A 25,959-nucleotide genomic window follows, 5' to 3' on the forward strand; every position below is an offset into this window, starting at 1 on the left:
GGGCCTCTTTCCCTGGCACCCACCCAAGAGTAGGGACTTCCTTTCTGAGGCTGCTGTGAGACCCTCAGTGCCCGCCCCCTTCGGAGAAAGCCCCTGGAAGAGAAAAGAAAAGCTCCCATACTTTCCCAGAGCTGCTTGCATATTAATAGCGGTGGACTTCACAGAGTGTGAAATCGGGAAAAACGAATTCCCTCAGAATAGCTGGTATTCTAACTTCCTCCTCCCAGATCCTTCATTACGTGCCGTTGAAGGCAACCATGGGGGGGGCCCACAAGGCCCTCTCTGCTGGCCCAGGCCCCCGTGGTTGTGGGCCAAGGTGTGTGTGCAGGTACAACACACGTGCAGAGGATATGGTCAGGTTTGTTAAACATTCGGGCTCGTGGAGTCTGCCGCCTGCACCGTTTCAGGAAGCAGTCCCCAAATGCCACTATTATCAGTTCCAGATACCAAAAGATGGGTAAGCTGGGGCTCAGAGAGGGAAAGCAACGTGTCCGAAGTCCCACAGCAAGGGAAGGGACGTGAACTCTGAACTCTGGTCTCCTGACCTCCAGACCGGGGATCTCCCATTCAGCTTCCCCCAGTAGCTATCAGATAATTCCTGCTTGGGATGCAGGCAGTCACACCTGTTAATCACATGAGTTGCCTATTAGGTCGGAGGGAATGTACTGTGGCAGGGCCAGGCTGCCCTCCTGTGGGGTCACCTCTGCCCAGGATCAAGTCCACTCCAGGGCCGATCCCAGCAGCAAGAAACAATGAAACACAGCATTGGGCCACAGAACACTCCAGGGTGACCACTTCTTTGCAGAAAGCCTACCAGTTTCAGGGCTGGAGGGAGAGGAGGGTACAATTAAGCTGAGTTGCAAAGTGACCCATGGCAAACGCCACTGCCAATCTCTGCCAATGGCGGGGACCCTGGGCTGACCTGAGGAGGCCCTGCAGTCAGAAAGCTGGGGTGTGGGGGGACTTCATCTCACAGCTCATTGCCCTAAGGTGGAGGTCCTCCCTGGAGGGTCCACATACCTTTTATAGACTCCATGCAGCGGCTGCAGACACAGGAACTGCCAGTAATCCAGGCAAAAGGCCTTGAACTTGAGCATTTTCACCTTTCAGTCTCCAGCCAGGCCCCTGTCGCTCCTTCACCGAGACTCAGACGGGGTTGGGGGGGAGTCGGGGGCCTGGCCACTCCGGTCCACCCTGGTCCCGCCGCGGCTCCCACTCACATGGCCTGGCCCTGCCCAGCCGGCTTCTAGAGCACACGCCTCCAATACAAAGAGCAGCGCGCACAAAAGCCTAGCAACTCGTTGGTGCGCTCACCCGGGCAGTCTCAGACTGCTGCTGTCTCTGATGGCTGGTTCTTCTTGGGGTTCCCTTGGGGGTCCCCAGGGCAAACCGAAGCAGCCCCAGCTGTGCCCAGTCGCAGGGGCCCCTGGCCCATCATCCTGGGGACCCTAGATGTTGGGGCTCCTGGTGGCGGCTCTGTGAGTCCCTTCCTCTGACCAGGCCCCTGGACACTCGGTGGCCTCACCCGCACCTGGCCGGGCAGTTGCCTGCCCGCCTGGCTGGCCCAGGGTGGCTCCGGCCCCAAAGACCCCGATGGGAGGCAAGGAGGGGGAGAAATGACAGGCAAACGCTGACCTGGAGACCCGATCAATTACGTTTGGCAGAATCCCGGTCCGGCCCGTGTGAGCGAGAACTCCCCACATAGCCACATGGTGTGGGTGGGAGCTGCTGGCTCAGAAAGGCAGGCGGAGAAAGACTGACACGGCCCCAGCGGTTGCCCGGGCAACGGGGACACATTGATAAAATCTAAAATGGAACCTCGATGACAGCTGCTCATTGGCTGCCAGGAGGGGACTCCTGTCGCTATTGCTAGCGAGGGAGGGGGGAGGAGGGCGGCTGGGCCAGGGGCCGAGGGCAGCCCGGGGCTGCTGAGCAGGAACGAGCAGGGCCACAGGCAGAGTGGGTGGCTCTGTGGCCCCGGGACCCAGCGGTCACAGGAGCAGAACCACCGGGCCTGGCCTCTCTCCCCATCCCTGCCAGTGGGTCCTGCTTCTGCTCTGACTGCTCTAGGGATCATTCCCTGCGCCTGCCACAGGGACCTTAACATGTCACTCCTGCCCCCGCCCTCATGTGGCCCCACGCTGCTCTCAGAATAAAGGCCAAACTCCTGACTGAGAGACTGGCTCCTGCTGACTGGCTGACCTCTCTGAGGCCCGCAGACACCTGGGCCCCCTTCACGTCCCCTAATCCATCACAGGGTCTTTCAGGTCTAATCATCATTCAGGTCTTCACATGCAGTGCTCTCTGCCCCCTCCTCTGGGGCAGTGACTCCTCATCCACCAGATATCACCTCAAACACCTCCTCTGAGCCTCCTTCACTCCGCACCCTGTCTGATTTGCTCCCTGGATGTGCCATCCTCTGAAATGGTCCCGTTTATTTGTTTACTGCCGCTCCATTTATGAGCATCTCCTGGGCATCTCCCAGACAGGGCCCCAGCGTCTCTCTCACCCATCCCCCGGCTCAGCCCCATGCTGGGCCCACCGTGGGCACCCAGTCATCATTGGTGGAAGGAACGAAGGATCTTGGGTAGCAGAATAGAAGGGTCTTAGCCCATGAAACGCCCTCCTACGCACAGCATGCCCACCCCTCTGCTACTTCAGGTCTCTGAACATCAATTACAGGGTTTGTCCTGTAATTGGGAACGTACAGGGTGGTGGGCATTCTTATGACCCTCCTCAGCTCGAAGATGAGGGAACAGAGGCTCAGAAAAGACTCTGTGCCCACGTATGAAGGGTGACATCCAGGTGACACCAGCCTCAGATGGGAGCTGGTGCTGGGCAAGGCTGCCAGGCTCCTGAAGGCTAGGTGAGGAACCAGGGGCCCAATCCCAGCCCCGTGCTCTGACAAAGCCAGGAAACAAAGTCACCTGCCCCAGGAGGGCATTTTCTGTAACTGGCAAACATAATGCTTCTAGAGCAGTGGTTCTCAATCAGGGGCTCTTTTGCTGCCGCCCTGTTCCCCACCAGGGAACATGCTGCAATGTCTGGAGAAGTCTGGGGTTGCCACACTGGGGAGGGGTGTGCTGCTGGCATCTAGTGGTGTTTGGATGCTGCTAAACATCCTGTAATGCACAGCAGGATGGCGCCCACAATAAAGAATGATCCCTCCCCAAACGTTAGGAGTGGTGGAGCAGAGAAACCCTGCCCCGGAGAGTACCCCCCCGCCCCCGCCGGAAATATCCCATCATGGACAGTTCTAACTGCAAGGGCACCCGAAACGGCTCAGTCCAAGGCTTTTCTTGTACAAACAGGGAGTGTGAGGCCCAGCGAGGGGAAAGGGCACACCCAGCATCATTAGTATGGACCCAGGAAGCCCTACACCGTCCGGCACCGGGGAGAGACAAGCCGCTGGGTAAGTGAAAATGTGAAATGAGAACAGGCTGATAACTGCGGGGCAGATGGGGAAGGAGGGTGACAGCGGCCATCTGCCAAGGGTGAGGAGCCTGTCAGCCAAGGTAGCACAGGCCCCACAAAGCCACGCCCCCTCCCCCCCTCCCCAGGACATCAGCTTCCCTCTCACGCCTGCCTGTGGCAGAGGAAGCCGGCTGTGCCTTTGAAAGGAGGCAATTGCTGGCTGGGACCTTTGTTTCTGAATTCCCAAGCTGTGAATGGGGCCTCCAGAACCGCCGTGGGATGGGGCCGGGAAGAATGGCGCCTCCTCCACTGGGGCCCGAGAGCCAGGTTTCCCTGAGGCTCCCACAACACTGCCTGCGCCGCACAAAGAGGGCTCCGGAGGCCAGGTGCTGGTGAGCAGGGTCAGGGGGGCCCTTGGTCCCAGCCTGGGTCTGGCACCGATGTTCCTCTGGCCTCTGCATCTCAGTTTTCCTCCTCTGTGAAATGAGAACATTGAGCCTGGCTCTGCCTGTGTCCCAAGGCTGCTGTGAGAAGCAGCAGTCAGGATCACAGGGATGGGGCAGACCCAGGTCAGCACCTGCCTCTTTTCTGGTCCTCAAATGGACCAAGTACATTCCACCTCAGGACCTTTGCACTGGCCATCCCCAGCACCTGGACGCTCTTTCTCCTGGCTCACCTTCACTTTCCTTCTGGTCTCTGGCTAAATGGCACCACCTCACAGAGGCCTTCCCTGACCACCCTTCTCTCCCTCCCTATCCCCTTTACTCTGATTTATTTTTCTTCATAGCATTTACCACCACCTGACACAGTACATTAACACCTGATTCCTCTGTTTGTTGCCTGTCCCCCACCTGACACAACAGCTCAACAAAAACAGCAGCCCCGTTCGCTGTGATATCATAGGCACCTGACACCCATAGGTACTCAGGAAACAGGGCTGGGTTGGGGAGGGGGAAAGGGCACAGCTGAGGGGTCCTGCTGTCTGCTCTGACCCCTGGCTTCATCCTCTAGGGCTGTGAAGGCACTGGGGCACTGGCTTTGAGGTCAAGTGTGACCAGCCTTAAGGGGTGGTGGTTGCTCTAGCCATTCCCTGACCATGACCACTGCCTGGTCTGGTGAGAACTGGGTCCGAGTCAAAGCTGAGGGGGCAGGGGACATGTGACAGCCCCTCCCCAACCCCTACATACTCCGGGACAAAAGCTCCATCACCCTCCCTTCATTCTAGAGCCTTCTCCGCCTGGCCCTGAGCAGAGTGCTGACTAGGGGCTGGCAGTGGATAAAGCGGGTGGAGCCATGCTGCTGTCGGAGATGGGGGTGGCTTTCAGAGAAGCTGGGGGCTCGGCCTGTACTGCTGAGACACTGCACAGATGCCCACACACCTGCCCAGCACCCCAGGCCAGCCAGGCAGGGAGGTCCGGCTGTGAGTATGTGTGAACAGAGTAGCCGTGCATGTGTGTGAGCCCGTGCAGGGGAGGGATGGAGCTCGGGTCTGACTGCATGCAGAATGGAGTTCTGGGTGCAGCATGTGTGTGATTGTGCCAGCGCTGCACCAGGAGCTGTGGGTATGATGAGGTGTGTCCACAGGGGCGAGGAGCATACTGTGGCATTGGGTAGTGTTCCCAGCAGGATCTGGGTTCCAATCCCAGCTCTGCTCACCAGCTGAGAATCCTAAACAAGTGACTTCTGTCACTGGGCTAATACTAGTTTAGTGCGGTTGTGAGGAAGTGGGCTACTTTGGCTTTCGTCACACATGCACACTCCTGCCAGTATCACGTGTGGCTGTGGCCATGGAGTGTCCCCATACAGCATTATCTGAGTGTGTGAGCAGCTCTCCAGCCTCCAGCAGAGCTGCCAGCACCACGATGGCTCAAGGGAGCAGTCCCCAGATTGCCACCCCTCTGCCCTCCTCAGAGCCTCTCAGGCAGCCCTAGGGTTTCAGAGCTGGTGGCCACGAACACCCCATCACAGCAGAGCATCTACAGCTCTTGCCCTCAGCGCAGGGGCCCAGGCCCCTGCAGAGTCTCCAGGGCTGGGGCCTACAGCCCCGTGGGCCTCCTTTCAGGCTCCCCAGCAGGACTCGGCATGGCCCGACCGTCTGCCTCACCTCTCTTGGCTCTGCGTGCCAGGCCGCATCCACCCTTGCGCATCCTCACCGAGTATGGCCTTCCCTGGCAGCAGCCCATCTCCCACTCCTCACAAGGGACCAGCCAATTTCTAGTCAACGAGGCCCAGTCCCCTCTTCCCTGACTCACGCTGCTACACCGGACACAGCAGCCCATGCCAACAGCACTCCAAGACCAGCGGCCTGTGTCTTGTCTTTTGTGCCCCTGGCCTGTGAGCAGTGATCAGCTGGCTTCCCATCCAGGGGACCTTCTTCTGTGCCTCGGTCTCCAGTCCTTTCTTGTAAAGTTAGAGAATGTCTTTTTTTCTGAAGACACGTTATAGAAACGTCAAGATACAGAACACACATGAAGGCAGAGACCCTCAGACACCTCCCACCCTCGCCCCCCCGGGTTCCCATCAACTACAATCAGAAAACCAGCAGAAAGTATCAACCTTGCCCTTGGGCTGCTGCCTCGTTGTCATGGGAACTGGGGGCCAGAGGCTGGCCCTCTGAGGGACCACCAGCCTCGGCTCTCAGAGGAACCATTAGCTGAGCCCTAGTCCTCGGGGGACCATTCCTCCCTGGACTGGTTCTCAGGGGATGTGTCAGGGGTACCTCTGGCGCCTGGGGGTAGTTTTCGGGTTAAACAGGGAGACTAGCTTCCCTGTGATGCCCCTTGGGCAGATCCTTGGTGCCGATGGGGAGTGAGGGGCCCAGAGTGGAGAGAGCAACAGTACCTGTAGTGGTCAGTGGACAGGCTGCTTCCACTCTCCAGGGAGCTCCTGAGGTGGCAAAAGTGAGACAGGGTTACTGACGATCCACACGCAATGAAGGCTCCCAGGGGCCATGCGAGCTCAGGCCACACTGGGTGGTCCCAGGACAGGTCCTGGGGTAGGCGAGCAGCCCTGGGAAAAGTGTTCGGCCCCCACATGCAAGAAACCATGTGCTTCTTTCCCTCTGACAGGTCAGGTGAGAAGCTGCCCCGTCTCTACTCCACATGCCAGCTTGGAGAGCTCAGTTACAGCATCAAGTTCGGCTGCTCCCTATTCACTGGGGAAACCAAGGCCCCAGGTCCCACAGGGAGGCTCCCAGCCTGAGGCTCTTTATAGTCAGAGACCCAGATGGGGCTGGGCCTGCCAGCTTGCAGCTCTGCCCACTGGCCCTCCTGCCACTGACAGACCCTTCCTATGCACAAACTGGCCCCTACCTCCTCACTCTCCTCTCATGCCACCCCCACCTCCAACCATCCTGCTACCTCGCTGTTCCTGCAACACGCCCATCACACTCTTGCCCCAGGGCCTTTGCACTTGTTCCCTTTACCTAGGATGCTGGCCCCCAATCACCAATTTGACACCCACTTTCCAGCTCAGAGGGCCTTGTGTGTCCTGGTCATGTTGGCCCCACAGAGGAGACTAGTCGACCCCATCACCTGCTATAAACGGTGGGTCAGAGGTGGTGAGTGCAGGTGAGTGAGGTCAGAGGAGGGGAGGGAGCCCTGCCTGAGGTCCCGCAGTGGCCTGAGAGGCAGCCTCTTACCCTCCTTGTGGCTGAGGATACTGAGGCTCAGAGCGATGAAGCACCACGGGCAGCGTCTACCAGCTCTGAGAGGCTGGGCTGGGACTGGGACTCAGGTGTGTCTGGCCTGGGACCACCATGCTCCATCATAGGCACCTGATACCTCAGAGTCCTTCTAGACCCCAGGCCAGCCTCATGAACTCCAGAGCCCCTGCCCGAGACTTGATGCCCAGCTCTGGACTGGGACCCAGAACTAGCCCAACCTGGGGTCAGACCTGTCTCCACCCTCACTCACCATGGGTTTGGTACAAGTCCCTTCACCCTTCTGTGCCTCAGTTTCCACATTTGTAAAAAGGGAATAAATAAATAGCTCAAGAGGGGAAATAATGGATTTGAAATGACTGTAGTGAAACATGAACCTCTGTTTGTTCTACATGCTGGCATGGCCAGGGTCCCAGGCCTTTGGGGCCTTGGGTGTGCCTTTCACAACTCCGTGGCCTGGCTTCCCCAGCACCTCCTGTCCCTGCCCTCCCGGGGGAGCAGCTGCTATGACACTGGACACAAACCTGGAGGCAGTGTCCCTGGACCACACCTCTCCTCCCACATCCTTCTGTCTTTCCTCATAGGATGCCACCTCTCCCCACGGAGGCCTCTCTGCACACCCCCCCCCCACCGATGCCTCAGAAGGCTGGGGCCCCTCCTTCCTTTGGGCCTGTGCTTGGCATTTGGGCTTTGGCATTCTAAGCCGACGCTCTGCACTTGCCATGGGTCATCTGAGCTTCAGCCTCAGTTTACCTACTTGCCCTTGGCACATCCCTTTCCACATCCCCTTCCACCATCCCCACACTGACCTGCAATTCTGGCCCAGTGAAAGCATTGCTGGTTGGCCAGGTCCTTTACTCAGCAGATTGGATTCCCCAGAACCGAGCCCTGCCCCTGCCCCAGGCCCCCCCTTCTTCTCCAACCCCGGCTGCAGAGGCTACAGACAAGCTTCCTTCTCCCCTGGAGCCAGAGCCCACCCTAGGGCCATGCACCATGGGCTCAGCAGCCTGTGTCAACGAGGCCTCACCAAAGCTCAACAAGAAAAGAGGACATAAGGGCGGTATCAGGATTCCCTCCAGTCACCATCCCAGACTGTTCACTGTCCTGGGCCTGCTCTGGTGGGCGATGGCTTTCCCCGGGTGGACAGAGGGCGGGGGTGGCAAGGCAGGCCTTACCTCCCCACCATGGCAGGACCCATACTGGGAGTGGTGAGGAGCTCCTGCCTTCAGGAAGCCCCTAGTCCAGACAAGGGGAGCCAGCACTGAGCTCCTCTCCCCCCAACAACTGGTCCCTCAGATGCAGATGTGCATGTGAGCACATACCAGTATGATGTGACAGGGACTCAGCAAAGTGATGCCAAGGTTCTCAGAGCCCACTCTTCCCAGGCTCAGAGCTGCCTGACACAAGCAAAGGGATCCAGCTCCCTCGTTCTGGTCCTGCTCTGACTACATCATGAGAACATCTGATGAACGGCAACATCTGGCCAGCCGCAGAGAGCCCACCTAGGGCTAGGTGCTTTTCCCATGTACTTCCTCATCTAGCCCTTGCAAAACCCTGAGGAGGCACAAGGAAACCCTCAGGAGCCCCCTGCACCTGGGACACCTGTTCTCTGCCTCTTTATCCTGCAGCAAACTCCTATTCACCCTACAAAACCTGTTCTAATATCAACCCCTCAGTAGGACCTTCTTTGCTGGCCCTGATCTCCCAAGCGGATTGCTTTCTTCCTTCCTTCCTTGTCCTCTCTCCCACTTCCCTAATAACAGCAAGTCTATCTGGAGCAGCTCCTATGTGCTGGGAAGCTCTGCTGTTGATACTTCCCAGGTATCGGCTCACGTAGTCCTCACTGGAGCCCAGGTGCCACCATCCTGTGACACACAGGTCCAAGATGTCACAGGGCCACAATATTTTCCAGCCAGATAGTATTGTCACTGAAGATGGGGACTGCAGGTTGAACACGACCTGCCCCCACAGAGTTGAGGGGCCTTCACAGTCACACAGGGCTGACCTGGCAAGCTGTGGTCCAGTCAGTCTGCCTGGGCTCTCCACTCCTCCCCACCCACGTCTCTGCCCGTCCCCAGGATCCGCTTGGCAGTCCTCCTCCTGGCATCTCACTGACCCTCCAATGGCCCAGCTAGGACTGGTTCTAAGGGGAGACCCCCCCTTCTGCCATGTGCCCTGCTGGGTCCATGCATCTTCGGAGCCACAGACTGAGGCCCGTTCTGCTCACCACTGGCCGCTGCTCCGCCCGGCTGCCAACAGGAGAGGCTCAGGCCAGACCAGGCGAGGCCCAGCATGAGGGTGCTTGGAGAACACAAGGGGCCGCCTGGCTGAGCATGCCCGCATTCAGAACTGACCGCCTGAGGTCCCACCACCTTGGGGGTAACAGAAACCCTAAACCTTGGCCTCCTCTTCTGGAGCAACAGGTGGCAGTAACAGCTCCACCTCACATGGATAATGAGAGGAGCAGTGAGAAAGCCAACAGCACTTTGTCAACCAGAAGGTGCCGGTGGCTGCATATACGAGATACTCACACGGTTATTATCATACGTGTAATAGTGTATATTGAGCTGTTAGGCCTTATACATTAAACCATGAGTTCTAGAGCCAAGGGGGCCAGGGGTAAAATACTAGCTTTGCCATATGCTAGCTGTGGGACCTAGGGCAAGTTAATGTGCCTCGATTGAAGTGCCCTCAACTATAGCGTTTCGGGAAGAGTCAATTGGTTTACACGTTGAAAGCACTTAGAACTCCAGGCCGGGGGTCCGCATTCCATAAATGCCAATTAACACTGGTATAGACAGGATTCAAAAGATCTGTACGTTACTCAATATACCTTCTAAGTATATAACACGCGTGATCTAGGCTATATTAATGTATAATACCAACAGTCAGTAAGTAAAACATTAATGTGTCACATTAACACTAATTCTATATTAATAGACATTTGTTTTATTCACCTGTATAGAAGCCTCGTTTTATAGGTGGGGAATCTGAGAGGTAGCTTGTTCAGTGTCACTAGTCTTACTCCACGACTGGGCTGCTTTATGTCCTCCTGTCCTGGGGTCATGGGCCAGGCTTATGGACACAGGGCTCTCAGTGAGCAGGCAGGGCTCCAGTTTGGGCACAGGGGATAAATACCCCGTCCTGGCCACCCGGCACCAGGTGGCTACCCTGGGACAGTCCTTTCTCTGAACAGCCCTGCCCCTAGTCTTACTTTACTGGGCTCCTGGGGAGGCCACTTCCTTTTCTTTCAGAACAAACTGGCTGCCCTAGTCCTGTCTAGCATAGCTTCTAAACGGCACCCAAGCATTTATACAAAGTCTCGGAACAGGAAAAGCTGCTCTGTGCTGGAACAAGTCAGGAGAGGGGCCCCCCACAACCGGCAGGACCACGAGAGGACTCCCGGGGGGGCTGGGTCATATGGGCTTTTGGGGCCTTGGTGCTGATACACACGAGTGAGTTGTTTGTGACACTTCAACAAGCTGTGCACTGTAGTTCAATAAAAATTTACATTAAAAAATCTGCATGGTTCAGCACCAGCCTGAAGCAGCAGGAAAAACCCAGAGCTTGGGCTGGTTGTAGCTAGGGGCGATGCCCTGCCCACACCCTACAGTAGTTGTGTGGCCTCGGGAAAACCCATTCCCCTGGGCTGGATGAGGAAGCGGCCAGTGTTTCTATTCCTGGCTCTACACCAGGCACGGCGCTTTTAAGAAGACTGACGTACTGATGCCGGGTCTCGGACCGGACCAGTTAAGGCCTCTAACCCCCAGGGCCTCGTGCCTGCACCACGGGTGTTTTGTTTGGTTACATTCTTTACTTTGAAATAACCAGAGAGTCACAGGAAGCTGTAAAATACAATGTACTGGGAGGTCCCACGAACTCCCTACCCTAGCCTCCTCCGGTGAGAACATCTTACACAATGTCAGGACGCCGTCCTGCCTGACATGGGCAGTACTGCCCACCACGGTTATTGTGACTTCACCAGCGAGACAAGCACACGCTGTGTGTACACATGTGCACGCATGCATGTCTACATGTCATTTTAACACACACGTAGCTTGCTGTAACTCCCACCATGCTCAACGACACAACCATGCCATCACCAGGCCCTGTGCTGCCCCCACAGCCAGGCCTGCCTCTCCTCCCCAGACCCCCTGCTGCAACCACCGTCCATTCCCCATCTCCAGAATTTTGCCATTTCAGAACGCTATACACACGGAATCGTACAATGTGTAACTTTTGAAGACTGGCTATTCTCACTCAGTGTGATTCCTGGAGGTTCACCCCAGTTGCTGAGTGTCTCTTTACTTCCTTTGGATGGCTGCAGACGTGATACGTACTCCATGGCATGGACGCAACCCGGTTTGTCCACTCATGCACTGAAGGGCATCTGGGTCATGTCCAGTTTGGGGGCCCTTATGAATAGAACCACTACGATACAGGATTTTGTGTGAACATAAGTCTTCAGTTCTCTGTAATAAACACTCAAGAATGCAACAGCTGGGGTGCACCGTGAGCATATACTTACTCTGAAAGGAAACCACCAAACTGTCTTCCAGAGGGGCCAGACTGCCTTAGGTTCCCAGCAGCGATGTAGGAGTGATCCAGTTTCTTTGCACCCTTGCCAGCGTTTCATGCTGCTGCCACGAGTTTTTATTTTAGCCACTGTCCTAGCTATGCAGTGAGTTCTCGTGGTTTGAGTTTGCATTTCATGGACGGCTCATGACGCTGACCATTGTTTTATGCATTTGTCTGCCACCCGCGTATCCTCTCTGTTAACATGTCTGTTCACGAGCACCTTCATTTTTTAAAAGCTCTCCAGATAGGTTTAATATGCAACCAGATAGGACCTTCTAAACATGGAGAATTTAAAAAGAACCTGGTCGCTGCCGTAAGAATCCTGGGCAGCCTATGCTTTCTGGAAGGGATACTGGAGGGCTTTATGGTGGGGTCCAGGCTGCCACAGGTGGCTCTGAGCTACTGTGTCTCAGGCCCGAGGGAAGACCTTATCTGTTCCTGAGAAGGAACAGGGAGAAAACAGAGTAGAGAGACAGAGGACATGTGCGGGGACCCCTGTCTGGGAGCCCCTCACCCCAGGGAGTCTGCTCAAAGCCCACAGGAGCTTCTACCAGTGGGCTTGTCTGCAGAAAGCAGCAGGTGGCTAAGCCCATGTGTGGGTGAGGGCATGACCCAGGAGCAAACTTGAGGCCAGGCCCTGGAAGGGGCATATTTGTGGAATTTACGTCAATCTCCATAGGGGTAGGGGAGGCCGCACCCCTCCCTTTTACACTGTCCCTCCCTCTTGGTCATTAAATAAGCAATATATGGTCATTGCCTCAACCATAGGAATAACAGCAGAGTACAACAAGGAAATAAAATGCCAGCTCTCTAGTATTTGAGAATAGTTTCTGGCTGGGCCCTTCTCTAAATGTGTGCCCGTGACTGGGCGTTTATATGTTTTTTGGTTACACAAAAACACGGTCTGTTCTATAAAATGCTCCCACCCCAATCCCCCGCCACCTCACTCTGCACTTCTCTCAAGTGTGTTTTTAGGTCTCAAATATTCCTTCACATCACCCTTTGGAGAGTTGCCTGGAACCCCATGGGTTCCTCACCGCCCCAGATGGGTGCTGGGTCCACTTCTCCTCTCCTGGTAAACAAGGCTGTGGGATCGTCCCATCAATACTGTCTCTGTGCACGGGCTGGGGTGTTCCTCTAGGACCCATTCCTGGGATTTCTGGCTCACAGGGAGGGAATGTTTTTCTGTGTCTGGGTACACACGGATGCTGACCCAAGAGGCTGGATCAACACACTCCTAGCAGCAGTGACGGCGAGAGTTTGGCCATTCTCGGGGCTGTGGAAGTCTCTCTGGGGCAGAGCCTCCTCTCTCTGGGTGTGTGGAAGCAGAGACACAGAGAGGGTGCGAGGTAGGCCTGGGACTGGACCCTGCGAGCCCCTCTTCCCTGTGCCAGGCTACCCTGTCGTCTCATCCCCTCATCTCTGAGGCTTTATGCCCTATGTCACACGGTGGTGGTCACAGACCCACTGGGGTTCCCAGTTCTGGTCTCATGAGCTAAGTGACTCTGCCTCAGCTTCTGCTTCCTCATCCATGATATGGGGCTGATTTTCTGCCTCTGGGGCCGTAGTGAGGCTCCAGGGGCTGACAGACTGGAGGTGCCTTGTAAACCAGACAGATGTGAGGTGTTGCCCTGCTGGCTCACGCCCAGCCATCCTGCCCAGTCCCCCACACCCCTCCCCGGGCCTCCCTCTGAAAAGACCACAGAGGGTCCTGCCCACCGGCCTGAGGCCCCACCACCCAGCAGCACAGTGAGACGATTCTCCTCAGGTTGGCCTCCATGCCCCTCTATCCTGCCAGGCAGCCTTGCCCAGGAGCTCAGCCTGATTCTGGAAAAGTCCCTGCTGGCGGGGAGGGGACGGGCATGGGGCTATGTCTCTGTGCAACCTCACCTCACCCCCCCGCCTCCCCGGACAGAGGTGTGGAGAGAGAGATTGGGGCGACCAGGCAGGGAACCTGGTAAGACCTGGAGTGCATTTAGTCCCTCTCTGGGTCTCAGTGTCTCTATCTGCACCATGAGAGGGTTTGTCTTTGGGGGTGGGGTCTCAGGCCACATAGGGACAGTGATTCATTCATCCAACCGGCTAACCACACAGCCCCCACTTTGGGCCAGGCTGACTCATGACAGCCTCACAGTCAGCCTGAAACCCGAGATGTTCATATTCCCATTTCAAAATGAGAAAACAGAGGCTTCCAGACGCGATCAGAGGCAGAACACAGGGCAATACAGAGTAAGACAGACATATCACTGTCCGAGTGGAGGAGGGGGCAGATGAGAAGGGTGGTAAGCGTGCACATAAGGTTGCTTGGTCCAGTAAGGAAAGTAGAAGCAGGTGTATGAGACAAGGGAGGGGGTACCCTCGGACACCAGTCAAGAAAAGCCCCTAGGAAGCAGTGACCCCCGAGCCCAGGTCGAACGTTGGCTCAGGAGGACGGGGCTCCATGGAAGGAGAGGAGCCAGGGAAAGGCCTGCGGTGGGAGCCAGCCCAGCACGGTCAGGATGAGGGTCCTTCTTGCGGAACAGGGGGCCAGGCCAGGCATCTGCTGCAGGAAGGAAGCCTGGCTAGGGGAGGGACGCCATCTGAGACCCCCCACCACCACCATTCCAGCGTCCCAGCTGCTTCTGCACCCAGAAGGGTCCCCCCAGGGATTCTCTTCATAAGGTAGACACATCAGCAGAAGGTGTCTACAGGCCCAGGCAGCTGGCTTGGGCACATCCAGTCTTTCCTAGCTGGGGGACTGGACTGAAGCCTCCAGGCCTTGGAACCTGGCCCAGACTGTGCCCCAGGGCCTGTGACCCTGATCTGGGGCTGCTGTGTCCTGTCATTCCCAGGCCCCAGTTTGCTGATGGGCAGGGAGCGGAGAGGTGCCTCTGTCCAGCAAAGGGCAGGAGGGGAGTGGTGTATTGCAACCCTCCCAAAGTGGACTCCTGGCCCTGCCAGAACCATCAGGCACCATCCCATCTCTAGCCAACGCACTGGGATCCCTTGGCTTTTCTGGAGGGTTCTTCCTGGGTTTTCAGCCTCACCCCTACCGGGTATCAGGATTCAGGTAGTGCTAACAAGGTCTCATTGAATCCTCAAGCCTGTGGGCAGCTGGAGTTTCTTAGCCCATTTTATAGATGAGGAAACTGAGGCTCAGAGGGCTGACAGCTGCCTGAGGCCTGAGGCCTCTCAGCTGGTACACTACCTCACCCGGACCCTGATCTGGGTCACTAAGGCTCTGGTCTCCAGCAGTGCCCTGGGCAGCTGACCCCCAGCCAGAGGAACTTTCTGGCCCCGCCCCACCTGAGGGTGGAAGATTTGCTGAGCCATATGTTCCCCGAGGGTGTCTTTCTCTTGCAGGGCTGGAGGTGGGCTGTGGAGGTTAGGGAGGAACCTTGGATATCCGGAAAATAAGCCAATTCACCCCAAATTCAGCAACTTACACATTTAAAAAATTTAACTTTTACATGATCAATACATTCTCATGGTTCAAACATAAATAGAAAAGATATCAAGTTTAAAGTCTTCCCCCACCCACTCTACTGCTGCACATCCACCAAGGCTCCCCCTTGCCCCCGGGGAGTCCCCATCGTCAGTCAGTTTCTTGGGCATCCTCATGGAATGTCTTTATGCGAACATGCACAGACATGTGCGAGCAGAGCTGTAGGTATTCCATGTGTACTTGCGCCTCACACAGGGGTCTTATCCTGAATATACCGCCCCTGCTCCTCCCCTGATGGTACTTTCTGGAGCTGAGGAGTCCCTCCCCAAGCCACCTCAGACTGCAGACTGAGCCAAGGGAAGGGGGCAGGTCTCCAGGTATAGGGGTGAAGGGTGAAACTCTGCCGTGGTAGGGGCATGCTGGGGGGTCCTCCCCGAACCATGCCCCTGGCCCTGGAGCAGTGGGGTGGGCACACCACATGCCTCCTGGATGCAGTGTGGGCCCCAAACCAGGGATCTCAGTGGGCACTGTGTCCCTTTCCTTACCTGACATGGGCCCCACTGAACAGCACCCCGGCTCACAGACACACTCTCAGACCTACACTCTTACCATCACACAATCATGTGCATGTGCACACACACATACACACACACACACGACTGCATATGTGCAAGTATGAAGACCCTCTCAGCCAGCAGCTGGGAGTACCCTGGGCGGAGGGGGTCTCAGGGCACCAAGCACGGGGTCACATGGCGAGCAAGTCAGCTGGGATGTGATCCTGCTACTCGCAGCTTTGTGCCTGGAAACTCTGCCTCCAGGCTCCCTTCAATGAAAGCAGGGAACCAGGACATAGGGTGATGAACAGCTCAGATTCTACTTGCAAGCTCTTTTCATGTAGCTTTGCCACTCCTTCCTGAAAATGGGGTGCGTTGGTTCGTTTCAGTTATATGAAAGTTAAAAACAACAAAGAACACTTCCAGAACCTACCACAAGCCAGGCCCTGGGCTAGGTGTTTCATTGTAAACTCATGGGGAAACTGAGGCTCAGAGTTGCCAGTTAACAATGGAGCCACTGTGTGTCGAGTGCCTGAGTGCCCTCTGAGTGCCGGGCACTGGGCATGTGGCTTCTGTCCTTCCAAACACCCCGGGGGCAGGTACTATTATCACCCCCATCTTGCAGAACAGCCAGCTAGGTGCAGAGAGGGGAAGGGGCTTGGTCCCAATCATGCGGGAAGAGTAGGCAGTGGGGTGCTGTTCTTGACTTCAGGGCCGACTAGACTGGAGAGTGGATGGGGTAGAAGGGAGAGAAAGGGTCAGGTCTGCACAGCTGACAAGGGGCTCCAGCCCACAGTAGCAGGAGACAGACCCCAGCTCTGTATGGGGGACAGTTTCTCAAGGGCTGCAGAGGGCCCTGAAGCCTTAGGGAGCTGGGTCTGCAGGCAGAGCTCTTGGGCACTCCCAGCCCTTGGATCCAAGGGAGTGGTGGTCTCTGGATATAAGGGGAACCCTAACCTCTACCCTTCATTCACCAGAGGGAGGAGCTGGAGAGGAAAGGAGCTCAGCGGGAAGGGAAGGCCACAGTGTGGTGGCGCCTATTTCTGCCTATTTCCTATTTCCCGGCGGCAGGAAGCCATCTCAGCATGCTCTGTTCCCCACACGTCTGGTCTCTGCTCGGGACCCAGAGCACTCTCTGGGCAGATGGCTGTAGCCAAGGCCGAAGGCCTTGGGTGTCCTTGGCCTACGGGGCGGGCTGGTGGCTGCAGGAGCGGCAGGTGGAGTCTGTCCTTGGTCAGCTGGGCAGGGCTGAGCCCTGGGGTGCAGAGCCGAGTGGGTGGATGGAGGGGCAGGTGAAGAGTGGCGGTCTGTCCCAGCCCCTGACTCCCCACCCCCCATCCAGCCTACAGAATAGCCAGCGGGGTGCTCCCCCCGGCGCCTCCTGGCTGCCCCACTGGCATCTCTGTATCAGCAGCCCCTATACTAGAGGCCCATCTTGGTGACAGCACTGCCACCCACCCAGACCCCAAGCCCGACCCCTGCGGACAGTAGTCTGTGACATCTTTGATGCCTCTCTCTTCCTCCCTGCCCCCCAGCTTCAGGCTGACCCTCAGTGGGCCCTCTGCTCTGTCAACCCCTTGGCCTCCCCACTAGACCCCTTCCGGCCTTTCTCATCATGCCTGCCCCAACCAGCCCAGGCCTGGCATGGGGATGCCTTTGGACAGTGCTTTCTGGATGAAAGAAAGAGAAACAGAAAACAAACTTCAGGCTGAGGGAGACAGCGTAGGATGTCCTTCCCTTACCTGACCAACACAGGGCTGCTCTGCACCAGGCTCTGGCCTGTCATGAAGGCCTGGCTCAAGGGCCACCTCCTTGGCACAGCACCCCAGGGTGTCTGGCCCCTCAGTCTGTACAGAGATAGTAACAGAGCACAGAAAGGTGCGGGGTGTGGCTGGAGGGACGGAGCAGGGCCTGAACTGGAGGTCTTATGATCTGATATGCAGGCGATGTCAGTGAGACAGATGTGGTCCCAGGAGAGGGGGTGAGCAGTCCTGCTGTCCCCAAGCCGAGTCACACCCTGGCTTTCCACTGATGAGCTGAGTGACCCTGGGAAGAGCCCTGCCCTCTCAGGGCCCATGTCCCCATTTAGACCTGGGGCTGCCGGGCAGGGACACCTGAGGCCTGATGACAGGCTCAGGGCATGTCTGAGGAGTAAGGACAGGATGGAGGTAAGGGAAGGCTGCTGGAGGGGAGCGTGCCTTGCGTGTCAGAGCAATAGCCGCTCTGCCTGTGGGGTTCTGGGGTTGGCAGATCCTCACCCCCAGGCTCCAAGAGGAAGCAGTAGCCCTGAGAACAGGAGGCAGGGCACCCAGAGAACCCAGGCTTGATCTAGGGAACACAGCAGCTGAGCCCAGGACCCAGACCTGGACCACCCCTCTAGCCCACCGGGACCTTTAGATGAGCTGTGCGCTTCCTGGAGTCTCAAGCTCCTCTTCCAAGGAAGGGCCTCCAAGCCCTGCTCTGCCCCCGGGGTGGTTCTGAGCCTCACAGGAACCTCCTAGTGAGTGCTCTATAAACTGGGAAGTGCTGTAGACAAACGTATGGTGCTGTTCATTCCAGTTGCTGAATCCCAGGCCAGCCGAGGCCCTCACCCTTGCTCAACCATTGCTGTCGCCTGAGAACCCCTGTGTGCTGTCTGTAGTCCTCCCTGTGAATCCTCACCCTGGCCTCAGCCTGCCTGCCCCCAGAGCTCTGCCTCTCTTCTATGCTGTTCCTCCCCTGGGACTCAAAGCACAGACAGGATTTCCCCGCTTGAGGTGCTGGTAAAAAAGACGTGAGGTCCTTCTGAAACAGATGCTTTTTTTGGAAACACACAATGCCCTAGGCAGCTTTAAAAATTTTGTTGTTGCTTTTTAATATATACTACTGGGAAAAGAGGAAAGACCAAATGGTAAGAAAAATGGTTTTTGTTTCTAGGCCCCAGTTGGCTAAGAAAGATGGAGGTGGAAGGTCAGCTTGTCCTGAGCATCGGGTGTGGTGGGGGTGGGGGGCCCTGGAGATTTATGCAGATACACCCAGCTGTAAACCCGGTCTTTCCAGGCACACAGTCCCTGGACTCAGGTCAGTGACGCCAGGCTCTACGCTGAGGCCACAGCCAGCTGCCTGGGTGAAGGCCTGCCTCCCCGGTGCCTCGCTGTGGCTTCAGGAGCTCTGAGCATTTGCCCACTCCTGATCTGAGGCTGCCAGCTTGGCCTATGTTGCCCTCTGACTCCAAACGTACTCAGTGGGCTGTCTGTGGCCTCAGTTTACTGTCCCTCCCCGCCAAACACACAACTGTGAATCCCCCTCTCACACGCCCAGTGCTGTGGTCCAGATGGGGCTGACCCTGTCCACCCAGCTGCAGAGGCTGCCAAGGGACAGAGGCTGCCTCCCCTGGGCCGTGGAGAGGGTTTCAGGAAGGGCCATGAGCCGCAGAGCTGACCAGTGAGACGGGAGGCCAGAGCCCCCACAGGGGACATGACCCCAGAGGAAGGCAAGCAGGATATGGTGACCGGAGTGTTGGAGCCCCAGATTGAACCACACCCCCTGGGCTCTGCACGGATAGTAACCCTAGATGTCCAACATCTCTTCTTGTCCTTTGCGACCCAAAGGCTCCTAGATTCACGCACTCCCCAGCCCCAGCCTGGCTTCCTTCCCCTTCCCAGATGTTCATGTTTCTTAAGTCCTGGGGTGTCCCAAAGCCTATCCCTGTGCGGTGAGAATCCAGGGGAGGAAAGGGACAAGAATAGTATCTTAGGTTACAGAGGTACCATGAGCTTATTTACCTCTTAGCTGAATCCTGACGGCCACCCTGCAAAGCTGGAATTACTGGCTCCATTTTACAGGAAAGGAAACTGAGGTTCAGAGAGGTTAAGATTTCTGCCCCCAGTCACACTGCCATCAGGCGGTGGCAGGTGAAGGGTTCCTCTGGAGCCGCAACCCGTGGCAGTGGCCATATTGGAAAGGCCTCGAGAACCCCAATATGTTGGCCCCTTGGCTCTGCCGGGCCCACCTGGTCTCCGGGAGCTCCTCCAAGGCAGCCAGATCACCCAGCAGCTCTGGAGATGGTCAGGGCCTGGGGCTGACCCAGGACGGGAGACCGAGGAACCGGGAAGGTGCCTACAGCCCTCTGGGTAACATCTGGGTGAAGCCGGGTGCTCTGCTCTTATTTGATAATGAGAGCAAACGTGAGGAAGGCTCTCTGCGTTATCTCAGGGCCCAGCAAGCGTTGCAAGAGGCAGGCTGTGAATTGCAGTGAGGGCTGTGGTGATTAAAAATGCATCACTTCCCTATGAACCATTCCAAACAGCTGCCGGGGCTGTCTTCACGAGGAATGAAACTGCTGGAGCCAATAAAACATCTTGCAATTAGCCATGCTCAGATTTGCCGCCCGCGGAGCTTGGAAGCTGCTCCGGTGGGACCCTGTCACAGTTGGGTGATCTGTCCCTCCGAGGACAGGCCAGTGCGCCAGCGTCCAACAAGGTCAGGCGTGAACTGATGGGCAGAGACACGGGGTGTCCCCAGCCCAGACCTCGTATGCCCAGCTCATCCCCAGATCAGGGAAACAAAAGAGGGGAGGCCAGTGTCCATCAGTCAGGTCTGTCCGGTGAGCCTGGTCCCCAAGGTCCCATGTGGGTTGGGTCCTGAGCTGACATCACAGTGGGTCTGGCTTCGGAGCCACCGCCCCCAGCCTCACCTCACCGGCCTCGGGCCCGGCTCTCCCTCAACCTGTGACGAGTCAATATGCCAAAAGTCCATTCACTGAAAAGTCAATTTGCAGGACGACAGACTCATCAAAAACACTTGCTTCCCTTAACCATCTCGTTGTAGTTGGCTGGTTTACATTTTTGTCTGTAGATGGTATTTGAAACCATGTTTGATCTGTGTCCATCCCAGCTCCCTGCTGCTGGGTGGGTGGCAGAGAACAGGGACAGAGGGGCAGGGAAGGAGGAAGTGGCTGTACCATGACTCGTGGAGGTGGCACTGGGCAGAGGCTGGGCGGGAGGGAGTGGATAGTCGGAGGGCACAGGGGAGATGGCAGGTGGGGCTGGGCCTGGGCTTCGGGATCAGGGAGCCTTAGGGAAGAGTGAAGGTGTCTGGGGAGAGCTCCAGAGTCTCAAACTTCATGCCAGGGCTGATCAGGCCCCAGGTGGCAGCAAAAGGGGCTTATGTCATCTTTCTGGGAGGGAAGGAAGCTGGTCCCAGTGCCCCTGGTTGGGTTCAGCCTGGGGAGAAGGGGTCAAGGGGTCTCACCTGTCAGGGCAGGGAGGGCAGCAGAGGTTGGTGACCACGAAGGCTTCTGAGACTGAGGGGGTTGCCATGTCCCATGGTCACCAAGGGTCTAGCCCTCCTCCAACACGTATCTTCAGCCTTTTCTTAAAATGAAACTTTTTATTCTGAGACAATTGTAGATTCACTTGTAGTTGTTCAAAATAATATAGAGAGAGCCTGTTTACATTTTACCCCATTTTCTCCATGGTAACATCTTACAAAAGCACAGGACGTTATCCCCACCCATACTGACATGGTACCGTCCCGTATCCTAGATTTCTCGTTCGACTCCTACTCATATCCACGTGTGGGCATGCAATGTCTGCATAATGTGTGAGCATGTGTGTGCATGTGTGGTTAGTTCCATGTACTTCCATCAGATGTACAGGCTCATATACCCACCCCCATGGTTAAGACACACAGTAGTCCCATTATAAGGATCCCTGGTCCAACGTCCCATCCTTTATAACCTTCACCATGGGCTACCCCTCTCTGTTATGAGACGAAGCTTATAAATAACATCTATCTATGCATATTTTACAACAAAAGTCAACAGAATGCTCTCGATGTAACAATCCAGAGAGAAAAGAAGGACAGGAACCCACAAGGAAGTGATAGGGGACCAGGCATGGTAGTGGTGGGTCTGGCTGTCACAAAGGGCAAAATGAGGACGTCAGTCGTCTGTCTCTCTAGATGGCAGTGGCTCCAGCCCTGACCGATACAGGGGGTTGCTGGCAGGCCCATGCCACGAGGGATGCTGCCCTCAGTGATGTGATCCTTTGAATGGTGACAGCTCTTGGCAGAGCTCTGTACATACCGAAGTCTGATCTTCCCTCGACTGTGAGAAGAGCAGTTGTATTCTTGGAAAACTCGACGTATGTTAAAATCATATGAAATGCATTTTGTGATTTGGATATCGAAGAGAGGGAGGGCCCAGGCTCAGTTAACATGGATTTTTACTCCCATGAATATGCTGTTAGACATTTGCGCAGGTTCTTGGCTGCATAGGCCCGCCCCACACACTATCAGGCGCTAGCACCTCCGGCCCCTGCCAACCAGACGCCTTCCCGGAGTCCCCCAGAATGCCTGCCAGCGTCTCCAACGGCCCCAAGGAGGCAGTACGGCCCTGCTGAAAGCCCCTGGCCTTGACTCTCCATCCCCACGCTGGCAGCTCCACCTGCATGTCTCTCCAAGGGCAGGGGCTGCTGCTCCCCCATGCTCTCGCCCAGGCCCGGTGCTGGACAGGTGCTAATGAGTGTGCTCAAAAGGGCGGACGTGGACAGTCAGCCAAGGTGACAATGGCAAAGCTATGAGAAACTGGCCCTCTTGATGCCTGGTGGGTCAGGGCTTCCCACCTAGAAGGTATAGTTGGTCACCATGTCCCCCAAACTGAGTTTTTTTGGGGTGAGATTTTATTATTTATTTATTTAGAGAGAGCATGAGCTGGGGGAGGGGCAGAGACAGAGGGAGAGAGAGAATCCCAAGCTGATGTGGGGCTTGATCCCATAACCCCGAGATCATGACATGAGCTGAAACCAAGAGTTGGACGCTTAACTGACTGAGCCACCCAAGCGTCCCCCAAACTGAGCTTTTAATTGGCTCAAATCCAGAACTGCCAAGCAGTAACCAAAAACTAACTTGCTTTGTGTAACTGGCTTGGCAGCTGAGGCACTTCAATAGTAAAGCACATACATATCTGTAAATATGCAGAACTTCTCTGAAGGACCTGAAGAAAGTGGACACAGCAGTGGCCTCTGGGTATGAGGGACAAGGAGGGAGGGGTCTGGCTTTGCACTATATATAGACATCTTTGTGCCATGTAGAGGAATGAATTCTCTCTCAGTTATAAGAATAATCACAAAAAAGTGCATTGAAGCAGATATTGCTTGTGTGCTTAAAAATTTGTGAGCACTTACTGTGTGCCAGTCACCTCCAAAGGGCCCAGCCCCCCTGGGCTGCCTATGTCCTGGAGGACTGGGTTCTGGGTGGGGGTACCTAGAGCTCCGTAATCTCCCCGGGGTCCCTGGGGCTAAGCGATTCGTCAAGAGGTGGGGAGGCTGCATCACTCAGGCTTTATCAAAGAAAGGGTGAATTGAAATCCCAGTGAGAGACCATGTTGCACCATGAGGATGGCTATTATAAAAAAATCCAAAACATAAAATGGCAAGTATTGGTGAGGATGTGCAGAAACAGGAATACTTGTGCACTGCTGGCAGGAGTGTAAAATGGTGCAGCCACTGTGGAAAACAGTGTCATGGTTCCTCAAAAAATTAAGTATAGAATTACCATTCATTTTCCACACCGGTGTTTCCATTTCTGGGTATATACCCAAGAGAATCAAAAGCAGGGTCTTGGAGAGATGTTAACACGCACCTGTTCACGGCCGTGTTACTCACAATAGCTAATGGTGGAAACCACTCAAGTGCCCACTGATGGATGAATTCATAAAGAAGATGCAGTCTATCCATACAGTGGAATATTATTCAGCCCTAAAATGGGAGGAAATTCTGACGCAGGTCACAGCAGGGATGAACCTCGAGGACATGATGCTCAGGGAAAGGAGTCAGTCACCAAAGGACCAACACCTCATGATCCCACTCACAGGAGGTCCCTGGAGTGGTCACATTCCTGGAGATGGAAAGTAGAGGGCGGGTGGGCTGGGGTGAGGAGGGAGGGGAGTTAGGGTTCCATGGGGACAGGGTTTCAGTTTGGGAAGGTGAGAAAGCCCTGGAGATGGGTGGTGGTGACGGTCGCACGGCAGCGTGGTATATTCCATGCCACCAAAGTGCACACTTAAAAATGGTGAAAATGGTACATTTTATGTTATGTGTATTTTACCACAACTTTTTAAAAAAGCTTATTGATTGGTGCTTTGCCAGGCGGGGGCCTGTGGGGGCGCGCTGAGCAACAGAGGCGGGGCCCTGCCTGGGAAGCCCCCAGTCTGCCGGGGGTGGGGGTGGGGGGGGTGGGGACTGAGAGGCAGTAGTTGGTGACCAGAGAGGGGTCTGTGCGGCAGCAAAGGGGAGGACTGCGCTCAGCAGTGAGGGGGCCAGTTTGCCTGGGGGAGCTGGATCCTGGGGTCGGAGGTGAGGGGGAGAGAGGGCCTTCCTCGAGGAGGGAGCAGCAGGAGTGAAGTTAGCTCCCCTGAGAGCACCGGGCATGAGTGGCGTGCAGCACGGGTGGCTCAGGAGAAGCAGCAGGTACGGGGGGCCATGGAGCCAGACGAGGCGGGGCGTGAGCAGAGCCACCCCTCTGCTCCTCAGGGCCATCCCCTTTCTTCTCTTCCCTCAATCTCTCGGTGGCTCAGGCCTCTGTGGCCTTTGGTATTTGCTCCTCTAGACTGCTGCTGTTTATAGTAACTGCTCCACTGGGCCTGGCACACAAACTGGGTTGAGTGAATGAATCCGTACGTGGACAGGGGCCCCACAATGACCACGTGCGACGGATAGAACTGGGTGTGTGTGAAAGAGCCAGAATGTGTGAAATGCTGGCCCCTCTTCACCCAGCCTCTGGCCTGTGCCAGCATAGCTGAGAACAAGCAAGAGCTGACCCTGTCTCCCTACTTCCAGAGGACATCGCTGGCCCCGTAAGGACAGGAGGCCGGCCTGGGATCACAAAGCAAAGTGGGGGCAGAGCTAGAGTGGATTGTCCTTCTTTTGCTCTGTGAGACCCTGGGAGAGACGTTGGGGCAGGGGTGAGTGTGAGGCAGAGGGAGAGGCAGCAGGGGCCCAAGAGTAGGTGAGGTGAGGCACACAAGGGAAAGTGGGGCCTGGAACGAGCCTGCTGGGTGCTTAGTCAGCACCCAACAACAATGCCTCTAGGTCCCCATTGGCCACAACAAAATCTGTTTGACCACGACCTGGGGGCGTTCTCTGGCTCCCCTCCTGGCTCCTGGGTGGCCCCCTGCCATTAGCAGACCCACAGGGAGTAAGCCACATTCCTCACCCAGCCTCCAGACAGCAAGTTCCTGCCCCCTTGCAGTTTTCCTGATGGTCCAAATGGGGTGTGGAGGTGTGAGGGGACCCGACATCCTAAGTGATGTCACTGTTCTCTGGGGATATGTGTGCCCTGCTAAGGGCACGGGGAAAGGACAGTTGAGGGCTCTGTCCAGCCTCTCCCCCAACACTCCCCCCAAGTCCAGCGACGTAACCACGGCCCCCACCCCTGATCAGAACTCTCTGTGGCTCCCCATGACCCAGTGCCTGCAGAGAGAGCCCCCTCCTGGCACTCTGGATGACTCTTGCCCTGGGTCCTGCCCGCATTGTCAATGTCATCTGTCACCGTCTCCTCCCTCACACGTGGGGCTCAGGACAGATGAAATTACTTTCAGTAGAACAGAACACTAGAGCTGGGATTTGGGGTCCGGCTTCAAGTCCCACTCTACCCTGTCACTGGGTGTCGTGTGGGTGTTATTGGTGTTATTTGGTGACTCAGTGTCATTGCCATTATGGCAAGGATAATAACAGCCCCACCTCCCAGGGTTACCGTGAAGGTCAAATGAGCTAATGCCAGCAAAATGCCTGCAATCATGGCCTAATATTTGCATACCTGGGGTGTCCCCTCCTACTCATCCCATCTGCCTACTGTGGGATGTGGTCACCCTCCCTGTCTCCAGGTCATCTTCCCACCCAGGCCCTTGGCACTCTGCACGGACACTGTTTGTTCATATTTATTTTTCTCACTGGCCAGCAGGCTCCCAGAAGGCAGAAACTATTTCTTACTCAGCAATGTGTTTTATTGCTTCGGGCAGTGCCCGGCAAAAATCCATCATTCATTCACTCATTTGAGATTTACTGAGCAATTATTATATGCCCGTACTTTCCTAGATGCTAGAGGCAACAGCAGCTAACACACTGCCAGCCTCTCTGCCCTGACATGGCTGGCATCCTAGTGGTGAAGATGAACCAAGCAAGCAACAAGGGAACAGAGCAGTGGGTAGATGGAGACCGTGCTGGCCAGGGAAAGGGCAGGGGAATGTCAGGTGGGATCTGTGAGCTAGATTTGGTGGTTGGAGCAAAACCTTGAAGGAAAGGACAGAGGGGCCACGGAAGTTCCAACCAGAGTGAATGAATGAATGA

The 25,959-nt window shown here is 56.1% G+C and overlaps 1 protein-coding gene across 1 annotated transcript in view; it reads right to left on the bottom strand.

The window, feature by feature from the left end:
* Positions 1-25,959, bottom strand: part of IQSEC1 (IQ motif and Sec7 domain ArfGEF 1) — a 376,008-nt gene that overhangs the window by 137,332 nt on the left and 212,717 nt on the right. The window contains exon 3 of the mRNA XM_055342623.1: positions 6,256-6,300. Coding sequence (XP_055198598.1) covers positions 6,256-6,300 — 45 coding nt within the window. The remainder of the gene's footprint in view (positions 1-6,255; positions 6,301-25,959) is intronic.

Source organism: Nyctereutes procyonoides, unplaced genomic scaffold, assembly GCF_905146905.1.
Source record: "Nyctereutes procyonoides isolate TBG_1078 unplaced genomic scaffold, NYPRO_anot_genome, whole genome shotgun sequence".
NCBI lineage: Eukaryota > Metazoa > Chordata > Mammalia > Carnivora > Canidae > Nyctereutes > Nyctereutes procyonoides.